This window comes from Salminus brasiliensis, chromosome 9, assembly GCF_030463535.1.
Source record: "Salminus brasiliensis chromosome 9, fSalBra1.hap2, whole genome shotgun sequence".
NCBI classification, from domain to species: domain Eukaryota; kingdom Metazoa; phylum Chordata; class Actinopteri; order Characiformes; family Bryconidae; genus Salminus; species Salminus brasiliensis.
The window spans coordinates 33001673-33015056 of NC_132886.1; the positions used below are offsets into that span (position 1 = coordinate 33001673).

Below are 13384 nucleotides of genomic sequence, written 5' to 3' on the forward strand. Positions count from 1 at the left end.
ATTGAGACTCTTATTCATAAGAATATCCCTATAAAATGGTGTAACAATGGATGGTTTGTAAGAGTCTCTCAACTCAGTCTCTGATTGCTTTAAATGCATGCTTTAACTTCAACTTAGAATTATAATTATATAACTTAGAACTTATGTAACAACAAATGTAATTTTTCTGTGATGCCAACAAATGTGTACGTTGGTAACTTGTGCAAGGAAACACGTTTCACATATGTTTTTATATTAAAACCTTCTGCAGGTTAAAAAAAAAACTCGACTAGGTGCACTGGCTGGGCTTTATGCTATCTGATTGGATGTTGTAAAGAAGCATTGATGTGCAAGTGCGTATTAGACACCCTACTTCCTCCCAGGAAGCACAAAAGCGACCCAGAAAGCAGGAAATGGTAGCTCAAGTCACAACCCGTGGATTTCTTCTTGCCTAAGAATGGAGACAACTGTTCTTATTGTTTGGTCATTTTATTTATTTTTTGGAAACTAAGGCACAAGTTGGTTTGGACTAAAGACCGTGTTAGCAGTTACTGTCAGCTGATAGTCTTTCTGCTGTGACTGTGAGCTAGGGTTTGTGTGTATCTTGTTTTTGTGACGTTGCTCTCCTTGTGGATTATGAGTCTCCAAAGAAGCACTACGTGGGGTGAGCGGCTGGAGTCAAGCAGAATCCCATCTTGCCACCCAGCTGGCAGGGAAAGTGGCCGTCGCTGGCGTGTCCTCTGCAGACCCTGGCTCAAAAGCCGTTCCAATTCGGCTTCTGCTGCACCCTTTGACACACATCAGAAGTGGGTCCGAGCTAGGCAAGCCATGCTCAACCAGCCTCTTACCTGGTCCAGCAGGAGCAGCTGCACACTCCCAGCTAACCTGCTTGTCTCCAATGTCCACAGCCTCCTTGGTCCCAGCAGGATCACCAGCTCTGGTGTTCTTCTGGAATGTGTTCAACCAGAGTTGCCTTGTGTATCACACACCAGAGTGCCCTACTTGCGCTCTGCTTCTGAACCAGGCACCAACGTTAACAGAGAAACCTCACAGCTACAGCAGGCGCAGACTGGCCTTCCGCTTTCTGGCATTCTCTTGTCCATGTCACAGCGCATCAGCAGGATGCTGACGGCCAGAGATGAGCCCAGTACTCCAGAGATGGGGGAAGACGGTAGGCTGTCATTAGAATTTAAAAGCAGATTGTAGATATGCAATGTATTTGCACTAGAAGGCTGTGTTGGATGTGTTAATATGGTAGGTCAATTGGAATTTTTTACAAGAGGTCAATATTCAAACATTTAATGATATAATTAATATCCTCTGTGTATCCAAGATTACAGTAAAATATATGATGTTGCATGACATTGCACTTCCTTGTCATGTAACTATTACACATGCAAATATTGTGATGGTGATGCTGAATATATAGTGCAGCCTTAAGAAATTACATGGAGAACTTAACGAAAGTGACAAACATTAATGTAAGTAACATCAAACAAATAACATGGGCTTTCTAATACACAGGTTTTTATTATCTATCTTGCCTTTTTTCTTTTTTTGCCAAAATGGACTGTCATGATCATACAGAAGTCTTTGGTTATAATATGACTATCTTGCTGAAACAAGCTTTCTGGTGTTTCACCAATTATATTGCCTTATTTATGTATCAGGACAGGACATAAATTCCTTTTAAACCGATTTTGATGCACTGAATAAGTCTGAGAAACTTGCATATTGTTGTGAAAAAATATACTGAAGCATGATCTTGGCTAAAAGTTGAGACCACATCCCCTGCATGCACTGTACATTCCTCAATCACATGTACAGCATATGTTCAGATGATTTTTAGAAACCTGACGTTAATTCCCATTCCATTCCATTCTTGCTGACCGACTGTTTTCAGCCACAGCCTGCATACAGGTTTATTCAGGTTTTCTTGCTCTTCCTTTTTAATGCAAAATTACTCAAATTGTTGGTTAAACACAACTACCACAGGCCTGTTTAGTCCCCCACCGATTTTAGTGTGCTCACCAATCAGTGAGCTCTCACAGCGCTCTCACAGCACCCCTACCCTGTGGCCCTCTTATATGCATATGCATAGTTGAATGAGCAGTATACTTTATTATCGTAATACCTCACAACTCTACCCAGAAGTGTTGTGAAATATCCAGAAAAGTAATGGAATAATAGAACTTAAAGTTTTTTTTTTATTCAAAAGTGTAATATTTATCAGCATAGAAGTTACGGCAAACATAATGTTATCAGTTCACCACATTGGTAGTTATCAAAAAGATAAAGCCTGTTAACTTAGTTATCACTGACCTAAACTGCCTCATGACTTAAACAAAAAGACTCCTTACTCCTACTCCCTACTCCTCTGACTTGAGCTTGATGTAATTATTAGCTATATCATATTCACTCACCTGACATTCTTTGAATTCTTTAAGCAACTCTGCATGTCTGAAAGATGCTTTGCTAAGTAAAGGAGGTTTTTGCTCCTTTGGTCTGTACTGGTTTAAAGCATTGTTTGCAGACCGGTTTTGACGTCAGATGTGTATGCAAAATAATTCTCGTATAATAATAAAATGAATCACTGGTATTAGCAGCCATGCTACGCGTTTTCTTCTAACTCTATGCCTGCACTGCAGAGAGAGGAGGCAAGGGCTGGAGTGCTGTGTGTGCACTGTGGCACTCGCTTAAAATACTGCTCTTATTTTAAAACGCACTCATTCATTTAGTACCGGAACTAAATAAATTATTGTTGTTAATAATGACGAAGTATCAAGATACTTTTCAGTATCAGTATACTGTGCAAGACCACTAGCAACAGTCCAGCATACAGACCACCCATTAGACATGCCAAATTGGACCTGCAGCAAGGGAAAACCTGGCACCCAGGAGCACTTTAGGACTGTTAAGCACTTACTGAGACATGTTCAGGGAAACAGCAACTTTAGGTGACTCCATCAACCTGGATTATGCAGAATCTGTGTATCCCCAGGGCTGTGGGCTCAGTCCACTGCTGTTTACTCTGCTGACTTTAAAGTACAGCTCCTTGGATACGGCCATCAGACTTCTCAACACACAAGGACTACTCTATTAATGCTCCCACCATGTACCTTCTTGCTCTTCTGCCTTATTCACAAATGTTATAAGCTGCCTGCATATACCTATGTCACAACACGTTACACTCTCTGCACCTTATCCCCACCACACACATTCAGTGCTGAGTGCTGTTTGGGTTGCACTGTCCTGTATTAATTGTATTGTATTGTTCAGATTCCATGTTTGCACATTTGTTTGCACTTTATGTATCCATACTGAATTCTATATTGCACATTGGAATGTAATTTTGCTCCACTGTGTACTTGTACTCAGATGGAATCCTCATAAAAGCCTTTTGGCTTGGCTTTACTTGTTGTACTAGTATATAACATTTCATCATCCACATCGCAATGTGTGCGTAAGTATTCACATTGCCGGACATGCAATGTGACGTAAGGCAAATTAAATGAAACCCATCATGCTACTAGTTTGAGACAAAAGGTTAATTCCCACTGTTTTCCTTTTCTATGACATATCAACAGAAGCAGATTATGTCCACCCAATTTAGTTTATTACTTATTTACTCTAATCTTGTATACACTGAGTGCATTATAATTTCTTGGAGTATTTATTTATTTGAAACAATCTTGACTGCCAATCACAGCTTTCATGTCTTGGCAGGCTCTCTATTAGTCTTAACATTGGTATTGGGTGACTTTATGCTATTCATAGTCTGCAAATGTAGGTAATATATATTCAGATATAAAATATAACTGAATTTTATATACATTGCAAGGTCTGGCATATATTTTAGATTGTAACCAAACAGTTGGCTCTCATAGTTCACAAGTTGAAAGCAGGAAACGTTTAAAGATGTGAAGACCTGAGCAAATTTGTCAAGGGCCAAGTACTTATGGCCAGACCGCTGGGTCAGAGCATCAAAATGTAGATCTTCAACTTTAATTCATGGTGTTTTATTACAAAATATTGTTTCCCAGTCGTTTTGTATGTAGTTCTTTCATTTTCCCAGAATCAGTTTCGACAAACTAATGTTAAGGGTATTTTTCATACTTTATTTTTCATCTTTTGCTGTCAATGACTGACTGAAACCTGAAAGCCTTGGACATCACTCACTGCTGAGTTTCCTTTGGTTCTGGATAAAGAAGACTCATTTTGAGTTGTTTGTAATAAAGTTTAAGGTTTAAGTGTAGTTTGTGACAAAAACAGATCTACCTGCTTTCCCAGTTTTGGCTTTCTGTAGTCACGTCCCTTCTTATGTGTAGGTTGAGCTCCAGATTGGAGTTCAGTTCAAGTAGCCCAGTTTGTTTTTAAAGGATAGAAGACGTGCAAGCCCCCTATCTGTAGTCACTAGTGCTGGCCCGAATACCGTTTTTGAGCACCTGATATTCAGCACTGACTGGTAGCAAGTATTCAAAGCTTCGATTTTGTTTTGTTTTTTTACAAACCCATTAAAAAGATTTAAAAAATGGATTAAAGTACAAAAAATAAAATACACTGCAGGGAATAGAAGGTAGTGACCGCATTTAAACAAGAAAAAAAGCAAAATAGAAACAAAGAACAGTAACTTTTATTATTTAACTATATAAAAAAAATGCAAAACGCATTCTGTAAACGGAAAACCTTTAAAAGCTTCAAAAGAATTGTTAAATTATAATCGATTAGGGAGAAGCTATAACAAATGGAAAAAAATATGAACAATTGCCATTAAAATAGCAAAACACTTTAAATACAAAACACTGAGTGTAGTAAATTTAACAAAATTGCACACAATGCGTCCTTAAAAAAGCAGCGCTATAAAGACTTTAAATACCATCTTAAATACAAAATATAGTAAATTCAACAAAATTTAAAATAGCAGCACAGCCTAAAAAGAACACTTTAAATTAACATCATCAAAAAATATATATATAATGTATTTTTTAAAATACCCCACGTTTTGTATTGCACATACAGCAGCGTAGAACACTTGTAAAAAAACAAATTAAATTAATTGAACAGAAGGTAACCATTTTCTGGTGAAATTGCGTTTCATGTCTTGTGAACTATGTAACCAGCTATGTAAAATGCGCTCCAACAGGGTTGATGTGGCCAGTCAAATAATACTACTAATCGCATTTAGATCTTCAAGCTTGTTGTGCAAGTTGTGAGTTGAATACAGGCTGTACCTGAGACCTGATTAGGGAATATAGCAGTATACCAAATGAGGCCATACTTGACTTCAGCTAGGTAACTACATATCACACTGATGGGATAGAAGCACTGTCTGAAATAATGCTTAATCATATTGGTATTAATGACTTCCATAATCTCCTAATACAATAACATTAATAATCGAATTACAAAAAATGACCATGTTCTTGCAGTTGCAGTGCTAAGACAAAGCTATGTGATGCAATCTGATCTATGTGGCTTCTGTGTGAGCAATTGAGGTGCCTCGCTGTGAACCTGCCAGTCTAAGCTGACCTCATCAAATTTTTCATGAGCCCACCTTAAAAGAAAATGTTTCTGGGTTGTAAACTACTTTGTAAAACCACACTTGGGTATTTTTTTTTCAAGGTCTCATACCTTCTATGAAGACACCAGAGAATCATAGTAATTGTTTTAAATACATATGCCACCTTTTTAAAGTGGTCGAATGCTGATGCAGTGCTGAACCATGACCTAAATTAATCTGTGACCTAGAACCTGAGCACCAGCCGAATCGTATAACTTATGAACTGTTGCACCCCAGTATACTGTATATATATTAACTGAAGCACATGTTCACCTACACATTCACATAATTATCTAATGAGCTAATGCAGGCAGTTCAGTAAATAAACAAATCTCTTACGAGTTTACTGGTGCTACAAAGGAACAAGTCCAGTGAGTGGCATGCAGCAGAAATCATCAGGCTGGCAAATTCACTGATGACCCTTAATCAGTGAAGTAATTAATGAAGGGTCAACAATGAATTTGCCAGCCTTAAGATTTCTGCTGAGTTACACACATGGTAGGGTTAGATTTTGCCACCAACAGCATTATTCTATAGACATAACCTAATTGATGAACCTTTAGGTTTTGGGAGAACTGGAGATTTGTATGAAAGATATGAAGAAATTGTGTGTCGCAATTTTGTCAACATGGACCGGAATCTCAAAGGAAATCTCAACATATGAAATCCACATCACAAAGAATTTGTTTAAATGAAGCTTAATGTTTTGTAAATTGTAGTCTTTAGATAAGGGAAGAACTAGCATCCTTCATAAGCAGTCTTGAGACTGTTCAGGTTGTTAACCCATTGCAGGTATAACGACTTTAAATCTTCTCGGAAGGCTTTCCATAAGGTTTAGGAGTGTGTTTGTTTTTGATAATTTTTGACCATTCATCCAGAAGCGCATTTGCAAGGTTAGACACTAATGTTGGACGAGAAGGCCTAGCTCTCAGTCTCCGCTCTGATTTATCCCAAAGGTGTTCTGTCTGGTTGAGGTCAGGACTCTGAGGCCAGTCAAGTTCTTCTACACCCAACTCGCTCATCCATGTCTTTATGGTCCTTGCTTTGTGCAGCGGTGCGCAGTCATGTTGGAACAGGAAGGGGCCATCTCGGGCAACCGGCAAACCTACACTCGTACATCAGGTTGCCAGATGGAGAAGCGTGATTTGTCACTCCAGAGAACACGTGTCCAGTGCCAGCGGGTTTTACATAACTGCATCCGACGCTTTCCATTCCGTTTGAAGATATATGTAAGGCTTGGATGTTGCTTCTCGGCCATGGAAACCCATTCCATGAAGCTCTCTATGCTCTCTGCTGTCATTTTACGTGGCCTTCCAATTCATGAGTTGCTGTCGTTCCCAATCACTTCCGCTTTGTTATAAAACCACTGACAGTTGACTGGAATATTTAGTAGCAAGGAAATTTCACAACTGGACATCCTATCACTGTACCACACATGAGCTCCTGAGACCCATTCTTTCACATATGTTTGTAGAAGCAGTCCTAGGTGCTTGGTCCACACCTGTGGCCATGGAATTGATTGGAACACCTGAATTCAATTATTTGGATGGGTGAGCGAATACTTTTGGATTCGCTCTTTTGGCTTGGGAAAAGCTTGGTTGCTGAGCAGCGTATGTGACTGGGGTTGTGAAAGCTCTTGATGTTTTGGAAGTGAATAACATGCGAAGCATACCACCTTTTGAAACCCCATCCTAGACAACAGGTGGCAGAGCCTCTCCCCATTCCAGAGAGGACACATGTGTGTGTGAATGTGTGTGTGAATGTGTGTTGTGTGTGTGTGTGTTTTTTTTTATATATATATATATATATATATATATATATATATATATATATATATATATATAATTTGTGAACATCTACATAAAGGTGCCTGGCAGTAATTCTGTTTTTACAATCCGCCAAATGTGACAGAAATGTTGCTTATAATCCTTATACTGATTATAAAACCATGTTAGAAACATAAATTAGAAACTGTGTCAAATGAATTAATTAAAAAAGCATTCCAAAATTAATATTCTCCAGTCAGTTAGAATCTGTGTAACGTCATCTCATTTGCCATGGACAAAACCCAATTATGTGGTGTCCGTTACAGAGCCTGGCTTTGTTAGGACTCAAAGGAAGCTTTAGAAGTCATTGTATTGTATTATTTGAGTGGTATTTTTCTACCTTGTGGTCTTGTTTGTATTACTAAATGTGTCAGGACATCATTCCAGGAGAGAGTTTTGGCACCATATAAAAGAGTTGCTTCTGTAATCGTTTCACATGTCTCTAAAAAGCATATAAAATCCATATGCTGCTCTGGCACAGGGCCTTCCTCTGCATGAGCTGGCATCTCTCACACATGCACACAACCAGTGGCTCACGTTCCTGGGCTCACTTCCACCTCTCTCTCTCTCATCTCTTCTTCTCTTTTCTCTTTCTTTCTTGTTTACATTCTTTTTGTTTTTCATTCAAAGGACATGTTTAGTTTCTCCAGTATGCTTTAGTCTTACATTGAGATGGGAATCTGTCTGACCTGAAGGAACAGTGGTACAAAACTCTATATGGCTATATATGGTAGTTCCACTCTCCTGAGTGGGACTTGGCACTTGTTTTGACTGTTGCTCACCATGATTATAGTTGAGCTGCTCTTGAAAGATTGATGTGGCTCTGATGTTACATGAACTCCTCTGTGACTTCAGGCATCTGACACATGTAACTTTAACTTTGATCCCTGACTTGGGACTCTAAGATCTGCTCCTGTTCCTTTATTGCACTTATATCAAGCTATTCCTGACTGATGAAGCTCCTTTTGGTAATTTGTTAGTCATGTTTTTAGGAGTGTATATGAGATTAAAACAAAGCCTTTGAGATTGAATTTTGTCACCCGAGCAAATTGAATTAGTCATTAGAATGGACTCTTTACTTAAATGGTTCTACTGGATTTACATTTCTTACACAATTTTCTCTACTGTCTGCTCAATCAGTGTTTCTTTGTATTAGGGCCAGGTTGTACTGCTGAAACCACTGAAATCAGATTGATAAGATTTATCACAGCTTTGGGAATAGTGGAACTGACAACCCAGGGTGAAGGTGGACTTCAGGTGCCCTGGGTGTATAATTTAATAAAGTGTCATTAGAGAATAAATATAAAATATTATATATTCTACATATCTAATAGTTGTGATGGTTGCTGAAAGAAAGCAAAGTGAAAAGTGTGCAAAGTGTCTTGGTATTTGTGTTTGGTACACTAGTCTTTTTCTGTTACACAATATGCATGTGAGAGAGGGGCTCGGAGTCTGATAAAGAGGTGTAAATCTTCATGTTAAAGAACTTCTCTTACTAAAATACCCCTGTAATATCTCTGCAAAGTGATTCAGCAAGCTGGTAGTCTACCCATCCAGATTCTGTGCAGTGTTTCGCAGGCATTTATTATGTCTCTTGTGTGCAGATGTGAAAGGTCCACCAAGTCACCGCTTCTCATGCGGCCTGTCACCTTTCTCCAAGCCCAGCGTCTGGGAGAGGAAGTATTGCATCCTAACCGACAGACAACTTATCCTGCTTAACAAAGAGGAAGAGGTCAGAGTTTTTTTTTTGTTTTCTTTTTTGCTCACTGTTCTATTTTTGTTCCTCGTTTCTTCTCCTATAAGTATGCATACATACATACGTTCTCAATTTATTTCCAAATGAAGTGATAGTGTGCCAAAATCACTAAAAACAATATAAAGAGTAATATAATGCTTTTATTATCCTTTTTATCCTTGATTTTACCACATCTTCCCTGGCCCAGATTTGTTATGAGTATCATTGTAGATGCCACATGATAATTTGACTTGCATAAAACATGTTGCCAGGTCAGCTTTCTTTCATCTAGAAATCAAGAATGTTTTTAGGCATTCATCTCTTTTGCAGTCAATAACTGAGCAATATTTTGGGCTGTGTGTTTATGTATATTAATGCTGTCCATCCTTTAAAAAAAAAAAGGGTAATTGTTATAATCACAACAATATTCTGTGATTATTTACATGTGCCACTAGTAACTAATACTAGAATGATACTAATATAAATGTAATATAATTCTTTTCTTATTAGCAGCAGTGACATCACTACAACCTTGTTATTGTTGGAACAAATCATCAATCATAGCTTTTTTTATGTCAAAGGTACATGAAGTTTAAAAATTCTTTTTGAAAAAATAGGCTTAGTGTTTTGTTTGTTTGTTTGTCCTGACAGTGACAAAGTGATATTTTTGTGGATGCATTTTTATTTGTTAGCATTAATTGTGACAGTTCCTAACACTGGCATGTTAATTGTAGCACTACATTTTTGAGATGCATACCTTGAGCTGCATTTCTTATCAGGTAATTTGGGAAAGTGAAAAGTTGCAATCGAAAATTTCCCTCATTGCAAATTATTTAAAAACCAGGTCTACCAAGGCTTGGTTTTAGAAGAAATATAGGAAGGTTCTGAAGTGAATGTCACAGTCGCCCATCTTGAACTCCAAAGAAAGTCTTTGATAAATGAACAGAGTTATTTTTTTATTGTGTAACTACTATTAAAGCAGAATTGCTCTTAAGTAGCACTGAATTTTAGGGTAGTACTGAGACTGAAATTAAGCTGGAACTACATTTATGTGAGCACTGAGTTTAAGTAGTTCTTGAGTAAAGCACTTTTGTAAGTCATTCTGGATAAGAGCGTCTGCTCTAAATGTAAGTTGGAACTTCAATTAATATAGCATTAAAATTAAGGAGGCACAGAATTTAAGCTAAATAAAGTACATACACACCACACCCTACACCGCACACAATAAACACACTAACTGTTAAAAGTTATGTTTGATTGCACACACAGCATTTTTGTTTTTTTGTTTTTTTTATAGATAGAACTGCTTTTAGAGTGGAATTGCACTTGAAGTGTAAAGTGGAACTTTAAGGTAGTCCTGAGTTTACACTGACACTGCATAGGTGTTGTAGTTCCACCTTAACTTCAATCAGCCAGCAACACCCGAGAGACCACTACAGAAGCTAGCAACATCCCAGCAGTTTATTGGAACCATTTGACCTACGCAACCATACCGCATTTCCTTCAGTTGCACGTTTCTAGTTGTGGCTTGGACTGAAATGTTGCCATAGTAACTGACAGAATTGATCTCCTCTACTTGACCTTTTGTCAGATGCCGACGGAAGTCCACGAGAGCTCCACAGCTGTGTGCTCCAAGAGCCGCAGTCTGAGGAGAACAGTCAGTGTCCCTTCTGATGGACAGTTCTCTGAGTATCCAGCAGAGGGAGCCTCCGTTTTGGGTAAGATAAATTTATCTGCATGAAGTTATAAGCAAACAGGGTTTGACAATGTCACTGGTATGGGAACAGATAACATTTATGTATCTATGGTTTTAAACGTTGTATATTGCAATGATCTCCTTTGGCCTACTGTTTCAGATCCAGTTCCAGTACTAAACACTGTTCTGTGAACTGAGTGGAGTCATCAAATGTGTTTGGCTGTTTCGGCAGAGTTATTGGTTTTATTCTCCATTACCCTTTCAGGCTGCTCTACTGTGGATTCTAAGCAGCCATCTGAGCACATTTTTCTCCATCTGAGCACATTTTTCTCCATCTGAGCACATTTTTCTCCATCTGAGCACATTTTCTCCATCTCTCATGTTTAGAAACCTCAATATTAGACACGGTTGGACAAATTAGCCTTTTTACTCGGGCTTCCGCTTTCTACCGCTTAGGTGTCTGGTGGTCCATTTGACCCTGGAGACACTTGTTGATCTGCTCCTGGCAGGATCGTCGGTAGCCACCTGCATTTTTCCAGTTGTGACGTTACAGCAGACTTGTATAAAGTACTAGGATCCCGGACTTGAGTAGAAGTAGAAGTGTTCTTTTAAGCACCATATTAGGTACTAAAATATTCAACATTTTTTGCAAGTAGTTTATTCTAAAATTTACTACTAGTAAGTACTTAAGTAAAAATACAAGTATTGTTATGTAGTTATTACAGAAGGCAGTCAAAAGTTTAAATATCACAGTCTAAGCATTATTTTAAATGCTTTGACTTAAGGACTGTCACAATTCCTTTGACTGTAATACAAGGACAGGAATGTACAAGACAAAGTACATGTACAGTGGGGCAACAAGTATTTAGTCAGCCACTGATTGTGCAAGTTCTCCCTCAATTTGGGGCCCCATGCAAGATCTCATCTCGTGGGGTCAAAACAATCATGAGAACAGTGAACAAAAATCCCAGAACTACACGGAGGGACCTGATGAATGACCTGCAAAGAGCTGGGACCAAAGTAAAGGCTACCATCAGTGTAACACTACGCCGAGAGGGACTAATCCTGCAGTGCCAGGCGTGTCCCCCTGCTTAAGACAGTACATGGCCAGGCCCGTCCGAAGTTTGCCAGAAAGCATATGGATGACCCAGAAGAGGATTGGGAGAATATCATGTGGTCAGATGAAACCAAAATAGAACCTTTTGGTAAAAACTGAGTTGCATTCCAGAACACCATACCTACTGTGAAGCATGGGGGTGGAAACATCATGCTTTGGGGCTGTTTTTCTGCAAAGGGGACAGGACGACTGATCCGTGTTAAGGGAAGGGACCATGTACCGTGAGATTTTAAGCCAAAACCTCCTTCCATCAGTAAGAGCATTGAAGATGGAATGTGGCTGGGTCTTCCAGCATGGCAGTGATCCCAAACACACCGCTCAGGCAAAGAAGGAGTGGCTCTGTAAAAAGCATTTCAAGGTCCTGGAGTGGCCCAGCCACCTCAACCCCATAGAACATTTGTGGAGGGAGTTGAAAGTCCCTGTTGCCCAAAAGAAAGGCTTAATAACGTGGTAATGTGGTATTGAAATAATTTGTACCATTTTTACAATTGTAACAATGCAGCACATAAAAAATATAACGAAGTAAAAGTATTAAACTCATCCAACATATGTAATGAAGTAAAAGTGGAAGTAGGAGAAAACATTATACACCAGCAAAGTACAGATTCAGCATTTTAGTACTTAAGTACAGTAGTGAAGTACTTCTACTTTGTTACTATACTTCTCAGCGTTTCAGTCAGTCTCGTTAGGCTTCACATGCAACGTCACCTCCGTTTCAAATCCTCTTTTCCTCATATCCATTGCGAGTCTGCTGCACTCTCATTCATCTGAGTATCTCCTTCCCCAAAAATCTTTAGTTTCCTGGGTACGCCGTTTGGAATGTCCGTACCTCTCCATATTCTCACCTTTTCCTCAGAATCTGATGCATTGTCTTGATTAAAGTTGATTCGCTTGTCTTCGTAATAATCTCCCTCTTTCGCCATGTGACGTGCCCTTGATGTGCTAGTGGGGTTATACTCCTGACTGGGAGAGTTCTTATGCAGCCTCACTCTCCAATGCCATCTTGGAAAGCCCTAATTGAATGTCATTATCATTTGACATAAAACATGTTGCCAGGGATGATTTTTTTCATCTAGAAATCAATAACGTTTTTAGGCATTCATCTTATTTGTAGTCAGTAACTGAGCAATATTTTAGTAGAGGTGTTTGTTATATATATTTGTCAATCAATTAAAAAGTTCGCTCTCGTTCGTTCAATCTCGTTAATCACAACAATATGCTGTGATTAATTACAAGTTAAAATGCTAGCTAGCACATAACATTTAACTTTTTTGTGCAGGATAAATATTGTGCCTATTAAACTGGCTAGAGGAATGTTTTATTTTCTTATATCAGTGTAGTTTTGAGCTCATGGTTTAATAGAGAAAGTGCTTCAACACTTTTTAGAGATAAATGGATGAAACAGTCATTGGGCTAGGACATGTCCAAATTGTGCACTATTGTGTCATTGTCCATCCCTGGTGACATTTGA

At 38.7% G+C, this 13384-nt stretch overlaps 1 protein-coding gene across 3 annotated transcripts in view; it reads left to right on the top strand.

The window, feature by feature from the left end:
- The first annotated feature begins 345 nt into the window (after window positions 1–345).
- Window positions 346–13384, top strand: part of rasal2 (RAS protein activator like 2) — a 45202-nt gene continuing 32163 nt past the window's right edge. For all 3 annotated transcript variants that reach the window (XM_072688254.1, XM_072688255.1, XM_072688256.1), the window contains exons 1-3: window positions 346–1150; window positions 8970–9097; window positions 10692–10818. In XM_072688254.1, coding sequence (XP_072544355.1) covers window positions 616–1150; window positions 8970–9097; window positions 10692–10818 — 790 coding nt within the window. In that variant the 5' untranslated portion in view covers window positions 346–615. The remainder of the gene's footprint in view (window positions 1151–8969; window positions 9098–10691; window positions 10819–13384) is intronic.